This window comes from Phyllostomus discolor, chromosome 6, assembly GCF_004126475.2.
Source record: "Phyllostomus discolor isolate MPI-MPIP mPhyDis1 chromosome 6, mPhyDis1.pri.v3, whole genome shotgun sequence".
Classification (NCBI taxonomy): Eukaryota; Metazoa; Chordata; class Mammalia; order Chiroptera; family Phyllostomidae; genus Phyllostomus; species Phyllostomus discolor.
The window spans coordinates 104310569-104328109 of NC_040908.2; the positions used below are offsets into that span (position 1 = coordinate 104310569).

At 42.0% G+C, this 17541-nt stretch overlaps 1 protein-coding gene across 2 annotated transcripts in view; it reads right to left on the reverse strand.

Moving 5' to 3' along the window:
- The window catches only part of FAT3 (FAT atypical cadherin 3), a 640331-nt gene that overhangs the window by 82300 nt on the left and 540490 nt on the right, over nucleotides 1-17541 (reverse strand). For both annotated transcript variants that reach the window (XM_028515239.2, XM_036028695.1), the window contains 4 exons: nucleotides 16571-16846; nucleotides 13880-14090; nucleotides 4849-8922; nucleotides 857-1053 (listed from right to left, as the gene is read on the reverse strand). In XM_028515239.2, the coding sequence (XP_028371040.1) occupies nucleotides 857-1053; nucleotides 4849-8922; nucleotides 13880-14090; nucleotides 16571-16846 (4758 nt within the window). The remainder of the gene's footprint in view (nucleotides 1-856; nucleotides 1054-4848; nucleotides 8923-13879; nucleotides 14091-16570; nucleotides 16847-17541) is intronic.

Below are 17541 nucleotides of genomic sequence, written 5' to 3' on the forward strand. Positions count from 1 at the left end.
ACACAGTATGTCACTTGCCTAGCCCCTCCCATGCTCATTCAGCAAATGCTGATTGAGCGCCTACTATATGCCAGGTACTACTTAGATTCTAGGAGTACAATGGTGAATAAAACAGATAAAAACTCCTGCAACCATGACACAGATCACATATTGATCAAGGTCCTCTTTTCTGTTAAGCACCAGTGAATCCTTGGGACCCTTCAACTTTTTACAGAGCCACTACTAACATTTGGCATGAGAAGGATAAATTACATCTGTTTGTAATACTTTTATAAGCTACAGAACACCAATATTGTCTCTTGGTCCTGATGGTGATTAAAAGAGGAAAGGTAAATAGTGATTTAATTTCAACAAGAAAGAAAACCACATCTTCACTGGCATCTTGCATCGGCTGTCACGTTTTGGACTGTGATAGAAAAACTACCCATGAGGAGCTTGGAGATCTGGGTTCATTGCCAGCATGATCACTAACCAGCTGTGGAAACTTACACAAAAAAAGTAATTTATGCTTTGAGTGGTCCATTTCTCTTTTATTACATCAGTGATTTAGACAGAGTAAGTTATGAGGTCCTTTAGGATTCCTTAAAGATTATTTAATTTTAAGATTCATGGTCTTGCTTTTGCTTTTGTGGGCAAAATTAGATACCTGACCGTGCCACCCACCCTCTGTCCATGTTTCTAACATTTCACCCTAGACTCCATCTCCCACCCTCTTGCGTCCAGCTGCAGCTCACTGATTAAGCAGATACAGCACAAATTAGCTCAGCTTTAAGCAGAAAGGGAAATGGGTTTTGGTTTAATTTTAGAGAAGCAGAGTGAAAAGGAGCAATGTATCTGATATACCCACAAATCTTACCTGATCACACACTGGGCTGTTGTCATTCACATCACTGACAGTCACTTCCACCATGGCCTGTGTGACAAAAAGCCCATCCGTGGCAGTGATATTGAGGAAGTAAATGTCTTGTTCTTCCCTATCTAGAGGTCTCTTCACATAGACCTTCCACTCACTCTGCACCAGCCCCAGGGCAAATCTTCCTCGAGGGTTCCCTCCTGCAGTGAAAAAAGAGTTTTTGCAGCTGTGCAATGAAAAGCTTGGGTCTACACTTACCGTGAGAGACCTGTGTAAGGAAATCCAGGTGCCTTGCAATCGTTATCATTTATGATGTGGAACAATTGACGCTCACTTCCTTTTCGTTCTTGTGCAAGAAACCCTGGTATTTATGTGCTTTGCTTGTGTGGAAAGTAAAACAGTAACTTTCCAAGAGAATAAAATGCACTTAGGGAGGCTGGAGATGATCTTGTGTTTAGTGCCCCTTAAGGACAATCAAATTCAAACTGTGAACAATCAATCCTCTTCTCAGGATGATACAATTGTCTTTCCACCTTGTCTCAAGAGAGGATGTAATACACTGTAGCTTTTGTTACCAAGACAATTTCATTAGCTGCTGATTATGCAATCAAGGGAAGACAGTCAGTTCTAGTAAAGAATCTTTTCTTAAAGAATTTTTTAAAATTTATGGAGGTGGCATTGGTTAATAAAATTATATAAGTTTCAGGTGTACAGTTCTATGACACATCACCTGTGTATTGTACTGTGTGTTCACCACCTCAAGTCAAATCACCTTCCATCACCACTTATTCCTTTTTACTCTCTTCTATCCCCCCCATCCCTCTTTCCCTCTGGTAATCACCATACTGTTATCTGTGTCTATGAGTTTTTTTCTTAATCCTTCAACTGTTTCACCCAGCCCCCACCCAGTCTCTGTCCCCTCTGACAGCTGTCAGTCTGTTCTCTGTATCTATGAGTCTGTCTCTATTTTGCTTGTTAGTTTAGTTTGTTCATTAGATTCCATATATAAGTGAGATCATATGGTATTTGTTTTTCTCTGGCTGTCTTATTTCACTTAGCATTATGTTCTCTAGGTCCATCCATGCCGTTGCAAAGGTAAGATTTCTTTGCTTTCAGTGGCCGAGTAGTATTCCACTATGTAAGTGTACCACAGCCTTTTTATCCACTCATCTCCTGATGGGCACTTGGGCTGCTTCCGACTAGTCTATTGTAAATAACGTTGCAATGAGCATAGAGGTGCATATATTCTACTGAATTAGTGTTTTGGGTTTCTGCTATTAAGGAATCTTTTAATGAAGGCTTTATCATACAGCTGCATTCTTCTTATAAGGACTGGAGTTTAGGGGAGAAAAGTGTATGTGACAGAAGAAGACCCATTAGTATTAAAGAACCCTAACAAGGGGCTATTGAAGGAGCAGCTCAAAGAAAAGACCATAGTTAGATCAAATTTATCATAGTGAAGCTGTGAAAGAGGAAGAAAAAGAGGAGAGGTGAAGTGGAACAGCTTTTGACGATGCTGAAACACTGACTGTGGTCCCAGAAATACTGTGAAGGAAGAAAACTGCTTTGACCTTCCAATCTTTAAAGAGGAAAATAATGTCACTTCAAACCTGGAGGAAGACTGGAGGAGACAACTGGCAAGGAGCCTGGAATTCAGTTAAATCATCGCCTTTTCACTCGCTAGGCCATTTAACAAGTATTTGTCACCCGCTCTGGGCCAGGCTCTGCTCCAGGCAGTGGCACTAACTGACAAAAGCCTCTGCTGTCTTGGTGGAGCTCACATTCTAGTGGGGAAGTCTGACAGTAACCAAATAAATAGGGAAACATACTGCATACTGGTTGCTACTTCATTGAAAAAGTAGAGCCAACTCGCCTTCTTACAATGAATCTTCAAAAAAGAAGAGGGCAGAGATCACAGTCCTGTTGAAGGGGTGGAGGGGGAAGTAGTGGAATTCCGAGGGCCAGGGAGCACTCTGCACCACAAGGCACAGTGGGCGATGGGGGTCCGTCCAGGGGCCTCGGCAGGGCAGTGTGGGGCAAACAGGATAAACAGACCACACAGGGCAGACAGTACAGAAAAGGAGAGGGCTGCACATTCCTCCAGGGCAGTGGCTCTCAGTTGAGAGCAGCTATGCCTCCCTCCTCTCCCACCCCCAGGGGACATTTGTCAATGTCTGAAGACATTTTTGCATGTCACCTCGGGAGTCCTGATGGTGGTGCTACTGGAATCCATTGTGCAGAAGCCAGAGATGTTGCTAATCATCCCACAAGGTGCAGAGCAGCACTACAACAAAGACTTTTCTACCCAGAATGCCAATAGTGTGGAGGTTGAGAAACCTGCTCTTGGTGAGGCTTGGGGTCCTCCCTGGGAGATTGCTTTCCTCCCTCCCTGGCTAGGATTCAACCAGGCTGCCTCTGAGTATTATTTCAGCACACACACATTTAACCTGTTAAATGCTTTTGCTACAGGCCCACACTGTTCTTTTGTTATATCAAATGATTAATGGTCCTTTGTTAATCTGTGGCAGCACAGCCAAGTTGTGCTACATCAAGAGCAAAAGTTAAATCTCATTAAAATCAGTTGGTGGTTGGCAGTGGGAGCAGTAACAGTACCTTTAAGCTACTCTGTTCTCATTACCTTGGTAAAGTAGATAGGATGGTGCCTTTAAATCATCTATTCAGAGTAAATGTATAAATAATTAAAGTTGAGTTACAATTCTTCCAAATAGGAAAATATCCCTCAGGATGCCTAAGAAGCCTTTTATTGGAAATTGAATGCAAATAAAATCAAAGCGATGCTTTGCTCACCTTTCTTTCCTTACCACTCTTGCTCATGTCTTTATCGCAGAAATGAACATTTTAGTAAAAAACGAAGTTATCAGATAAAGCATAAAATGCATAAAGAGCTTTAAACAGAAAACATCAGGAAAACAGCTCCAGAAAGAAGAGTCATGCGGAAAAGTGTGGCGGTCCCAGGTCCTGACACACATGCTCTCCTGTGGGCCTTATTCTGCGGTGATTAATTAACTTTTCCACCAACGTACTTAAGCAGATTCTGTGTCCTGAGGGCATTCTAATTAATTCATTTTTCACATTGAATAATGTAGTTTTTCTAAAGGGAAGCCACCTGACTATAAGTATTGATGGATTCTTTAAAATCTTTTGGCACTTTTCTTATGTTCTGCCTTTGAATGTCACAACATCAAAATGTTAGTTTTCAAAACCCCCAAAGAGTTTTTAGGAAGACTGCTCCCATACCACCCACCCTCTCCTTTTTGTAGTTTAAGCCAATCACCCCTGGAAACCTACCGCTGATCAAGGCACCCCTTCTTCACTCTGACATGAAATCCTTAGGCCCTTGGAGCAATGGTGACATATTTTGTGCCCTCTGGGTGACCTCATTTGTCTATCTTGCCTTTCTCATTGAAGTGCTACTTACTATTTGGAAAGACAGAAGAGGGATCAAAGAAAAGTGAGTTGTCAGAAATATCTTTGGCTTAGTGTTATAACGTGATTTTTTATCAAAAGGTCAAACCAGCCTCTCGAGTTTGTGTATCTGCACGCATTTGAGTTTTTAGCTCCAGAGGAAACTTTTAAGTGAAGCTTACAAGGGTCAAGCTCTTTGCTTTTTTTACCCCTAAAAAAAGTAGGGAAAAGGAATATAGTTGAAAATACATCTCCCAAAGCTCCCCGACAAAAAGAGATGTTGTATCTGATATATTTGGCTGGACTCCTTTTAAAATGATGAAAGGTGACTCAAGGACTGGGTACTAACCTGGGAAATCCATCATAGGCAAACTGGGGAGCACCAAACTAAGGCTGAGTTAGTAGCAACCAACAATCACGTCTACTCAGAGACCTTTTCCTTGGCCCCAGAGCATTATTACTCTTAACCCCTCATCTCATCTTCCTTCTTCTCCCCTACACTTATTGACTGTGACCTTCCATCTTTAGAAAGCAGAGCACATAGAGAAAACCAAGGGTGGTAGACTCACCTGTAATATGGTAGCTCACTTGCCGATTAATGTCAGAAGTGTCTCTGTCCCATGTGCTGAGGACCGCGACCACCTCTCCCGGAGGGTCGCTCTCCTTCACGTTCCCCTGGTACACCTCATGGGCAAAGACTGGTGCATTGTCATTTATATCCGTCACCCTGACAGAGATCAAAGCTGTGGAAGAAAGAGAGAAGGCCTCTCCAAGGTCGGACGCCACCACGGAGAAGGTGTATGAAGGGTCTGTCTCATGATCCAGGTCCTTCAAAGTACTGATCCAGCCTGTGTTGCTGTCGATATTGAATGCTTCCATTATCTTTTCAGGATGGGTATCTGAGTGGAGGGAGTATGTGACCTGCCCATTAGCTCCCCAATCCATGTCAGTGGCTCTCACCTGTGTGAGTTTGGTGCCAATAGGCATCCCTTCCATTATGATGGTCTCGTAGCTTGAAGTTTCAAAGACTGGTTTGTTGTCATTCAAATCTGACACCTTGATATCTACATCCACAGTAAACACAATGTCTACCTTGTCTAGGGGGATAGTGGCTGCTACTTTAAAGTGGAAAGCTGGGCTGATTTCATGATCAAGGCGTTTGTCAAGCTTGATGGTGCCTGTTTCCTGTTCTATGATGAAGACACCCCCTTTGTTATTTTCTGGAAGTTCCCCATTAACTGTGCTGAATCTGACACTCTGATTGGGCAAAATCCTCAGGGTGTCCACTGTGCTCCCAATGGCTGTATCTTCTGGAATGGTGAAAGAATACTGAGACTGGGTAAATGAAGGCAGGAAGGTTTCCGGGGGCAAGACGTGGATATAGACAGGAATGAGGGAGTGCTTCACTGGGATGCCCCCATCTACTGCTTTGACAAAGAACGATAGCACTGTGTTTTTCAGCTGGTTAAAACTGCCCTTTGTGACCATCCAGCCATTGTCAGGATCAATTTCCAGGAGGTCAGCCACAGAGACTGAGGCCTCACTATATAGGGAATAAGTAATCCTTGAATTGGCTCCATCATCTGGGTCCATGGCTTGAACCTGAGTAACCAAGTGGCCCCTTCCAACATCTGCCCTGACACTGGCCCTGTATTCCACTGTCATGAACTGGGGAGCATTGTCATTTTCATCCACCACAATCACCCTCACAGTGCAGAAAGTTGTTCTCCCTCCACCATCAAGAGCCCTCAAAAAAATACTAATATCTCCTTCCAGAGGGTTTTCCCTGTCAAGCCTTTCTGTTGTAATGACTTGTCCATTGCTGTCTATGAGGAATCGATCTTTAGCAAAGTCATTGATGATGGCATAAGTGATCTGCCCATATGTCCCTGGATCCCCATCTGTTGCTCGAACATGAATTACCTTTGTCCCAGCAGCAGCATTCTCTCTAACCTCAGCTACATAGGTGCTTTGTGAAAAGGCAGGGCTGTACAGGTTAGCTCCGAGGACCCTAATGTGCACCTGTGCAGTGCTAGTGAACAACCCATCAGAGACAGACACATTAAGACTGTACAGAGGCTCCATCCGCTGCTTCCGGTGGCTGGACAGTGTGATGACGCCACTCTTGCTGTCCATCAGGAAGCTTGTCCGGTCATTCCCAGATAAAATGTTGTATTCCAACCGGTCAAAATCAGAGCTGTCTGCATCAGAGGCTTGTACACATGTTACAAAATGGCCCCGGGGGGCTAATTCACTCACATATGACTCATAAATGAGCTGATTAAAAACTGGAGGGTTGTCATTTATATCTGAGATGTAGATATGAACCAGGACCTCACTGCTCAGGGATGGGAAGCCATTATCAGTTGCTCTGACTCTCAAAGTGCAGTGCTGCACTAACTCGTGGTCCAGCATCCTTGCTGTCAGGATTAAGCCACTTGCACTGTCTATGTGAAAATAATCGGTGCTGTTATATGTATCCTGGACAATCTGATAATATACCATTTTATTGTTTTCTGAGTCTGCATCAGTAGAGACAACATGCAAAACAGGTGTCCCAATGAGAGATGCTTCTGACAATGTCGTATTGTATGTAAGCTGATCAAAAATAGGAGGGTTGTCATTTACATCATTAACTAGCAAGTCAACAGTGACTTCTGCTCTGGCACCAGTAAGGGCATCACTGGCTCTTACTGTCAACTTGTAAACAGATGTAATTTCATAATCCAAAGGGCTAATGACTTTCAGGACCCCAGTGTCAAAGTCAATGTTAAACTGTTTATAAAGATCCCCATCAATAATGATGTATATGATACCTTGACCTTCTGGACTGGTGGCATTGATGCTCAGAATGGGGGTGTCCATTCCGACATCTTCATTGATGGATGCTGTATAAAAGGGCTTGTCAAACACAGGCATTGCTTTGTTGACAATAGTGATGGGAAGTTCCACAGATGTAGACAAAGAGGGTTTTCCACCATCTTTGGCTAGGATGGTGATGCCATACTCAATGTTGGACAAGTCAGAGTTGAATGCTTCTTTTAAAATAACATTCCCTGAATTAGGGTTAATTTCAAAGTGGCCATAGTCATCCTGTAGGACATAGGTCACTTCTCCATTTGCACCTTTATCTTTGTCAATGGCTGTCACCTGGTAAATCAGAGTCCCAGGCTCAGCATCAACTTGCACAGCAGCATAGTAAGGGAGGCCCACAAAGACTGGAGAATTGTCATTTATGTCTTCGATGTTAACTCTGACCACCACCCTAGCCACACGCAGATGATCCATCTCACGGCTGGCTTCTACCACCAGCTCATATAATTCCTGCTCTTCACGGTCAAAGGGGACTCCAGTGGTCTGAATGACCCCTGAGGTAGATTTTATCTTGAACTTATTTCCTGGGTTTAAGATGCTATATTTTAAGGGCTCATTAAGGCGATTTCCTACTGCATTGACAATAGCAACTTTGGTTATATTAGTGTTGTTCTCTGAGATTGAGGTGGAGTAAAAGCTTTGTGGAAAGTGGAGGCCACTGTCCATGGCTTCTTTAACCGAGACAGTGACCATGGACGTACTGTAGAACTTCCCGTCAGAAACTTTAACTATCAGCACGTAGTGATCTTTGGAGAGGTTGTTGTTTTTTATGGTGAGCACTCCAGTATTTGAGTCAATTAAGAAATGATCCAAACTGCCTTCCATTAAGCTGTATGTCAGTTCTGGGGGCACCTCTGAGTCAGGATCTGTGGCACTAACTTTCAGAACCTCCACTCCAACGTAGGTAGGTAGAAGTAAGATGGTCTCAAACACAGCCTGAGTGAAAACAGGAGGATTGTCATTCACATCTGTCACCTCGATGTTGACTTCAACGGGATTCTCTGCAGTCAGCTGGGGGCTGCCACTGTCTCTCACGTGCACATGAAAATGGAAGTGGGAGATGGTTTCATGGTCCAGGGGAGCAATTGTTCTGATTGCTCCTGTACTGGAGTCCACCGTGAAGAACTTCTTGGCCGTGGACTCCACAATCTGATACACAAGCAGAGCGTTCCGGTTGCTGTCAGCATCGGTGGCTCGAATCACCAGTGGGCTGTTATCTAAGCTCCTGACAATGCTATTGACGGGAGCAGCCTCACTCAGGCTGCCCAAATATTGAGAAAAGAGAAAAACTGGTGCATTATCATTTTCATCAACAACCTGAATATTGACCGTGACATTGGAAGCCATTCCTGCCATGTTAGTGGCCTGTATGATGAGGCGATAAAAGGAAGTATGCTCATAATCCAGTGCCTTCCGAGTGGTGATGACTCCGGAATATGGGTTTATGGTAAAGATCCCATCAGTGTTTCCATCTTTGACTTCATAAATGAGGGTAGATTGACTAATAGCAGAAATTAGAATGACTGATGTTCCAACATCAACATTTTCATTTACTTCTGCTTGGTAGTCTCTGTGAGTGAACTTGGGATGAGAATTATCAGACATGGTGACAGAAATGCGCACAATTGCCGTGGCAGACATCGGTGGGGAACCCTGATCTGTGACTTTGACTGACAGGACAAACTGACCCATGGTCGTCATGTCTGGTTCTTTGGAAACAGTGATGATGCCCAGGACTGGTTCGATCTTAAATGTGTTCCCAGTGTTCCCTACAGCAAGAAAATCAATGGAGAAGTGAGTTACAATTGGATCATTCTTTGAAGATTAATTTTTTAAAAAGATTTCATTTATTTATTTTTTAGAGAGGGAAGGGAGGGAGAAAGAGAGAGAGAGAGAAACATCAATGTGCGGTTGCTGGGGGCCATAGCCTGCAACCCAGGCATGTGCCCTGCCTGGGAATTGAATCTGTGATGCTTTGGTTCACTGAAGATTAATTTTTCATCTAGAGGCTACTTTACTACAGCAGGGCAAAGAGAAAGCAGTTGGATTATTTATTTATTTATTTATTTATTGTATTCATTCCATCTCATTCTGAAATAAAACAAGAAACTTCTCTTTCAGAAGTATTCAAAAGCAACCAACATGAGTTTTCTGGTAAAATTGTCTATTTCTGACCATTATCTTCTTAATCCAGGTTAACATCAACAACATAGTACTGTGCACATTAAAACAGGTAAATAAAAGCTTGTAGGAGAGACTTTTCTGTTAAGAATATTTAGGATCTTCTTATTCCCAGCCTTGTGAGAAGAGAAACAGATTGGGCTAGAACATGCCAATGTTACTAGGAAAAAGGTAGTTGTACCTAAACCATATTCTGCATTCTATGTTACCAGAAAGAAGGTTCTAGAAATTGTTTCAGAAAAGTATCACAGTCATTTGGTTTCAGATTACCCTAAAGGGAAGCTTTTCTTAAAAAATTGTTTTAAAGATTTTATTTATTTATTTTTAGAGAGGGAAGGGAGGGAGAAAGAGAGAGAGAGAGACGGAGAGAGAAACATCAATGTGCAGTTGCTGGGGGCCATGGCCTGTAACCCAGGCATGTGCCCTGACTGGGAATTAAACCTGCGATGCTTTGATTTGCAGCCCACGCTCAATCCACTGAGCTATGCCAGCCAGGGCTGAGAAGTTTTACTACATGGAATTGGTAATTCTATCAAAACTGACTTCATCCTAAGCACTACTTTGGTGAGGGAGGGCTTGTTCATGCAGGGGGAATTCTTCCCAAGTCACTGTTTGCTTTTTTAAGTCCTGAGGATTCTTTTTTCTGACTAACAGAGTCTTCATTTCCCTACATCCCAAAACACACACATCCACACACAGACTTAAAGCTAGACAAATAATTATAAGGCAGTTGCTCCAATCTGCAATCATTCTATTTGCCACATTTTTCAGGGGTTTCTGGGGGAGTAGGAAACTGTTGACAATCTGAACCAGCATCCAGACCAAGAACCTGAGGCATAACCCCTACGAAACTGAGAAACTGGTGCCAACTTTGACTTAGCTGAAATAGGAAGTGCCATGAATCGTGAAATGGTACAAGGTTAGAGCTCTGACTCTGGAACATGCGGCAGTGTGAACTTGGGGTTGTGGAGGAGGAGGAACATTAAGGAGGGGAACAGAATGGGGGATACGTAACTGGAGGAGTGAAAAGAACGAAGTTCAGAAGTAGTGGACAATGTGAAGCACAATTCTTCTCCAAGTTTCTTTTGCATTTCTCACCAGGCTTTCTAATACTTCTCAAAGAACACGTGTGTATGTCTAGATTCTTTTAAATCAAAAGTTAATAATAATCTTGATTATTCAATTATATATTTTTCTTTCTTTTTGAAGTACTGAGTAGGCAGACACATGGACAATTTAAATGTCATTATCATTAAGAAAGACTCCAGGACTGAGAGAGCCATTCTATAATGTATCCATTGAAAGATAAAGCAAATGCAGCTGTATACATACTTCTTACTATGTACATGTTAAATAAACTTTTCCATGTCTGAAAGTGGAAAAAGTCATGCTCATAGAAATCAGTTTCTATGAGACATTTGCTTATTTTTAAAGAGGAAGTAAATCTAACAAAGATGTAAAAATTTAGTTCTAGCCCTAAAATGTGAATATTAAACAATATTATCTTTAATGCTGGGATGATTCTTTTACTTCACCACCTAAACGTGACCATTCTGTGATGATAACAAGCTTGTAAATTTTCAATAGCCAGCACTGTGGAACTGAGTAGGAGCCCAACATCTGGTTCAGAGACCTCACAAGCAGGCGGTAGTCATCTCACTTCAGCATCTCAGAGGAGAGAAGTGTAGAGATATCAGAGTAATGGCCACCTTCCAGCAATGGCACGAACACACAATCCTGAAAGACAAGTGCACCCGAGCATCCAGTGCCCCACTGTGGAGTTTCCAGGTATGTCCTTCCTTACTCCAGGCACAGCAGATTTCTATATACCCAGCAAGATATGCATGCCCCAGACACAGAGAAGCTGGTATCTGACTTTGAGTAGGACTTCATCACCTTGCTATTACCTGGCTGCTGACCTGCTTGGTACACTCCTCCAGGATGCTATGTTCACATGTCAGGCCCAGAGTGGGCTCTCTGCCTCTTTTCCTCTTCAGTATACTGGCCCATATTCTTAGAATCCACATTCTGCTTGCTCTCTACTGCTGTACTTGAATCCTCGGAAACTAACCTCTGCTTGTTTCCTTGGAGGCTACAGCCTCTTGCAGACTTTCAGCAACTGGCAAACACTGTGCTTATCTTACTTATCACCATTTATCTAGTGCATAGCAGAGTACCTGACACAAAGAAGGTGCTCGATAAATATTTGTTGAATGATTGAGAGGAGAGATTTAAAAAGATTTTTAAATTCTCTATCTATGTATGTCTTGGGATCCAATATGTCCCCATCCTAACTCAGCTCTTAGTCCCAGTTTTCCCTGTACTGCCTGGTCTCAGAGCCACACACAAGCCACTGTTTGCACCGACATAAAACCTGAATTAAGTAGAAGACCTGAAGCTCTGAACTTCAATTCTGCCTCAGCCCTTCAGGCCAGAATAAGAAGCTCTGATAGTTACTTAGGGGCCAACCAGGGGAGGAAATTTATAGCCTGCCAGTAAACAGAGTAAAATTTGCTTATTGGAGGTTTGTGAGGTAACTTAAAATGTACATTTCATACAACCACTTGTCATTTTCTTCAAAATGCTGACACATCTGGGATCTGCCTCTCTCCCACCCTGATCTGAGAATAACCTGGCTAGGAGGACCAGTCCCATCCAGCACAGGTCTGTCTGTCCATGATGGAGGCCCAGGGACCACTTGAGATTTATCGTATACACTGTAATTCTCATTAGCTTCTTACATAGAGAGTCAAAGGCCATTTCTGGAGATACCAATCATTCCTGTGGATTTCTGGAAATTCAAGCTTTCTATATAAAAGGTGTTTTAAGGAAACAACTTTTCTCCCTAGTTATAGTCAACTGTGGAAAAAATGACCGAGTTCTCTCTGTCCACAGCACCAGGCTTAGCCTGTGAAGGCTCAAAGATAAAGGGAGGCAGTCCTTTCAGCTGGGTGGTAATTTACGTTTAATTTAGTCTTCAAGACCCTCCAAATCTGTTTAAGAATTGGTGACCTAAGAAGAATATCATAGTAGCCTTAATGACAAATGTAAAAAGCAGTAGGCACACAGGAAAATTATTAGAAAAAGTAAGTAAGGTAGAAATAAGGCACTATATCTAAATGATTACAATGACATGGAACAATGTATATGTGTGAGTGAATATGGGGAAATATGTAAGTTAGGGGAAAACTATAGAAAGAATATAGAGAGTTATTGCACTAGGTGACATTTTCTGTGATGTTATTTAAAAATTGGTTTCTTGCAAGGTGTTTCTAAAAATTGGTTTCTAGATTATCTGTAGAACAAAAGAACAAGAATCACATAACGAACTAACAAAATGTCCTGTGATAAGTAAGATATGTAAAATAGCATTTAAAAATTGTTGGGCTTTATTTAGATTGAAAGGAAATTCCATGGAAATCCAGAAAAAAGGGATAAATCTGCTGAAGGCGCCAGGCTCTTATGAACAGTTTTTTGTGTTTTCTTTTTTAGAGAGTTACGACAGACTTATAAAAAATGTGGATGCCTAATATAGGACATAATTTTAGATTATCATTCAATGCAGGCTTTTTAAAAGAAGGTTGTTGGCTTCCCTTTATCTAATATTTTTTAGTCTAAAACTGTCATTCTAGCATTCATATTTTAATTCCACTACTCATAAAATTGCTCCACATTTAAATCAAGGGAAAGGAGCCTTCCCGGGGCTGGCATGAAAGGAGACAGCATTTGGCAGGATACACGACAGACATAATGTTGCAGAACATTTTGGAAATATGTGGCCTGAATATTCAAAAAAAAAAAAAGACAGAAGAGGAGAAGGGAAAACAGAGTGGATAAAAGATATTTGTAATTTTTAAGTTTACAGTCCTATCCCTTGATGAACATTTATCTCTTCCATCGTAAATGTTTTCTGGTGGTCTATCTTTGAACCATCAGTAAACTGTGTATGGCCTTGCCTTATAGATGTTAAAATTGATTTTTTAAAAATCTCACAACTAACAAAACAAAAGTCTATATTTATTTATCTGTCCGGTTAAGCAGTCAGTTAAGTACCCACCAACTACTCTGCTACTCAGATTACCTCCAAAGAAGTGAATTTGTGTCAACTGTGGGGGCATAAGAATGTCTGAAGCCCACAGCCCGCCTACTGACGAGTAAACAACGTCATGTAAGATTCAATTCACATGACTGTCTGGCAACCCTCAAACGATGGGAAGCTTTGGTTATTTCAGTCTGAGACCATGGCTTGTTGACCCGTAAGTAAAAGACAATGAATTTACTCTACATTTCTCTTCTCTTTTCCATTACAGAAAAATCTGAAATTGAACAAAATAAAAGGAAACTCTTTCTTTGCTGTTCATGATGGAAAACATATTACTTAAATGCCCAGAACTTTATACACCATCATCACACAAATAGGGCAGTTGCCTGGCCAAAAATTCATTGGTCGTGTTTCAGCGGTAAGTACGTGAATTTTGCAAGGTGATAAATACTACTGAGGGTCCAATGCCATCATTATTGGGCAATCAGTGCAACAGCTCTCACCTGCTTCTATGGTATATATGAGTTCTGCATTTTCCCCTTTGTCTTTGTCCAGAGCCGTCACTTGCAGAACAGCTGATCCCAGAGCAGCCGATTCAAACACAGATGCTTCATACAGTGGGTTGGTAAAATAAGGGCTGTGATCATTAGCATCTTCCACATTCACAATGACTCGGGCCAAGTTTCTTCGATAAGGAAACTCCTGATCTCTGACCTTTGGGCAAAATACAAGAAGCAGTAGGACTAAAATCTAAAGTTGCAAAGAACTCACATTGCTATGCCTGTAGTGAAAACAAAATGACATAATGCACACAAAGTGCTTGACCCAGTCCCAGGCTCATAGTAGGTGCTCAATCAAGTCAGGACACTGATTGTGAATAAATGGAGAGCAGAGACTACATCCTCTTTATTGATCAGTATTATACCTGATGAATGGTCTGTATTCAGTCTGTGTTTGTGTGGAACTCATGCCTGGATATCACAAACCTAGCAGTTTCCTCTGCTCCCCCAACCCCCCACATGCACACACAGCCACTACCTCTCATTTGTGTGTACAGCTGCTAATTGAATGGTGCATAGAGGCTCTTTTTAAAAGGAAACTAAAAAGTGGAATCGATGAATGCAACATAAGCATTGCCATTCATTGATTCAATCATTCAACAAATATTTATTGTCATCTATTATTTGTCAAGTTCCAGGACTGACTCTGGTGGTTCAGCAGTGAATCAAACACAGTTGCTACCCTCAAGAACTTTGTAGCTGACTGGAGAATGCAAACAAGTAGAAAGGCAGGTATAAGGCCAGTGGTAAGTGCCAGGACTGGAGTGAGTAGTGAGAAGATTTTTTGCATTCAGCCTCTTTGAAGAGGTAACAAAAATAAGTAGAAGAGGCAAAATGGTGGTGGTGGTTGTGTGGGGCACATATTTCAGGCAAAAAGAACAAACACATACAAAGGCCCAGGACTGAGTGAGAACCCTCATTATTGGGAAGATGAACTGAATCTTAATTTCTAAAGTGTGAGACCCCCATTGTGACTTCACCAAAGAGCCTGCCTGACTGCTTTAAAGTTTTCCATTTTGCATAGGGCAAAAGCCTGCAAATAATCAATTCTTTAACCACATGATTCTACTGTAATTTTATGTAGTACTAATCAAATGTGCACTTCCCATTTGTTCAATTTTTAGATTCTATATCTTGAGAGATGCAAAAAAACTAGAAAATATTCCAAGAAGAGCCATCACAGGGAAAGGGGTTTTCAGAAATGACACCTAGAAGGAATGAACAAACTGACTAAAATACTTAGCTTGGAGAAAGGCAGTATTAAAGGACTCATTTGCTCTAAATATTCAGTTACATAAATGGTAATGGGTAACCAAACTGAATTTCGAGTTTGTTAAGGAAAGAATGAACAGAAATGACTCAAAGAATTGTGAGAATGGAGTTAGTCATTGGCATAAGGTTTCTGCCCCTGAAAAAAATGCATGCCAAAGCAACCCAGGGAGTGTGCTGAATTTCTCTGTCTGCAGATTGGTCTGCCACACCCAGGGACCAAGCTGGACTCTGTATTCTGGGCTTACTGAAATCTAGGCCTGTTCCATATGAATGTACAAGGGTGCAGGGACTCAGTCTATTTCATATCTTTAGTGCTTTGAATAGCATTTGGTACACAGCAGGTGCTGGAGAAATATCTGTTGAATGAATGGTGGTCAGAGGGATGGATTTGAGGATTCCCTCTTCTGTTCCCCTGAGTTTCCAGCTGAGTCTCAGCTGGAAACCAGGGCTGAGGGCAGGACACGCAGGTTTCCTCTTGTTCACAATGGTTTCTAGGCTTGGGCAGGCAGAGTAGCACTTAGTAGAACATTAATTACTTACAGCTGCTTGGTAATTGGTAGCATCTTTGTGTATTTTAAAGCCAATCAGTGCACAAGATTCAGCCTTGGTTATCCCACCTGGTCTTAAGGAACTCAGGAGGGCTCTGTAGGCAGAGGCTGTGCAATTGCCCATAGGTTTCTTAGGTGGTTAAAGGGACAGATTTTAGGTCATAAACCAGTCAAGTTTAATGCTTCTTATTAATCTCTACTTCCCAATTATGGGAACTAAGCAAACTCCACTTTAAAATTAAAGCAACTTCTACATAATTTCGAGGCCCATGAACCCAAATTCAGATTTAACACTCTCAACAGGTTCCAGTGTGTTTTGGGTTCTCTTTTGTATGCTAGTATTTACTACTAGGTCCAGTGCTGGTGCAAATAAATGAATTCTCTAAATGCTCCCAAGGACTGAGCATTGCATGGGCTGAGTAAATGATTACCATTGAAATTAACTTCTTAAGGAACCTCTTTTAAACTTTCCCACAAATCTTCCGGATGTGAACCAATCCTATACAATGGGAGATTTACGGCAACTTGGCCTGTTCCTCCCTCTCACATCGGTCTCTCAGCAGCATTTCCTGAGCTACCACTGTCTGTAGAATGCACCTAATATTTCAGTTTGGCAAAAATACGGAGTCACTGCCTAACAACAGTAATTCTTCGCTGAAATAAAAAGGCAAAAATGAAGGCAACCCTGTTGTGAAAAGACCAAATTTAGCACTACTTACAAAATTTAAGGGCCTTGCATATCTGGAGACTAAGGTGTGTGCCTCGAATGGCCAATGATTCTGCTAGGAGAGCACGTTAAGCAGTGTGGGCCTACCATTATGTTGAGAATGTGCTTGTCCTGGGCCTCGTGGTCCAGCCTCTCGGCGGTGTAGAGCACACCCGTGCTGGGGTCAATCCGGAACTTCCTCATGCTGACTGCATCGATGCTGCTGTGGACAGTGTAGCTCAGTTTGTGCTTCTCGTCTCTGTCTGTGGCTTCAATCTGCAATATCTCTGTGTCTGGGACCACATCCTCGGAAATTGTTACATCGTAATTTGGCTGAGAGAATTCTGGGCCATTATCATTATTATCCAGCACTTTGATAAATACCTGTAGTTAAAAGAAGACACGAGTGATGATGACTGCCAACTCAACTTCTTGCTCGTGTGAGAGGCCCCAGCCCTCTTGCTTCCCTCCAAGTCCTTGGGCCCCAGCTTGCAGCAGCTATCTCAATATGTAGGAAGTTCTTATGTGAAAACACTCTGTAATTAGAGGCTGACACTAAACCAGTAGTTCACAGTAGCAGGAACACAACCTATGAGCTGATCAATAGTTTCATTATTAATTGCACAGCCGAGACAGTCCCCAGCGGGAGATAATTCCACAGGATTACTTGAGGCACAATGTAAGAGATCACAAGGTGACCTTAGCGTGTTCTATTCTATTACCCTAAGTTTTTGTTACGTGTTCCTTATAGTGAGCTTAATGTGGAGGCAGTGACAGAGTGGGAACAGTAACAAAGAAGAGGCTGAGGAAAGCAGTGGTGATCTCTGAGCAATCAGGACTTCTCAGCTGCAGTGTACACACACTGTGGCTCTCCTTTACGTGGGTTGAGCAGGGAACATAATAGGTAACTATGAAGCTCCTAGCTTGTTTCCCCTCATGAATCATTTTGCTTTGAACATTTTCAGGCAGATATAAAAATAATAGCTTAATGAACCCTCATGTATTCATCGCTCACATTTGACGATATCGAATTCATGGCTAACCTTGTTTCATCCCCACCTGCTTCCATGTGTTATTTT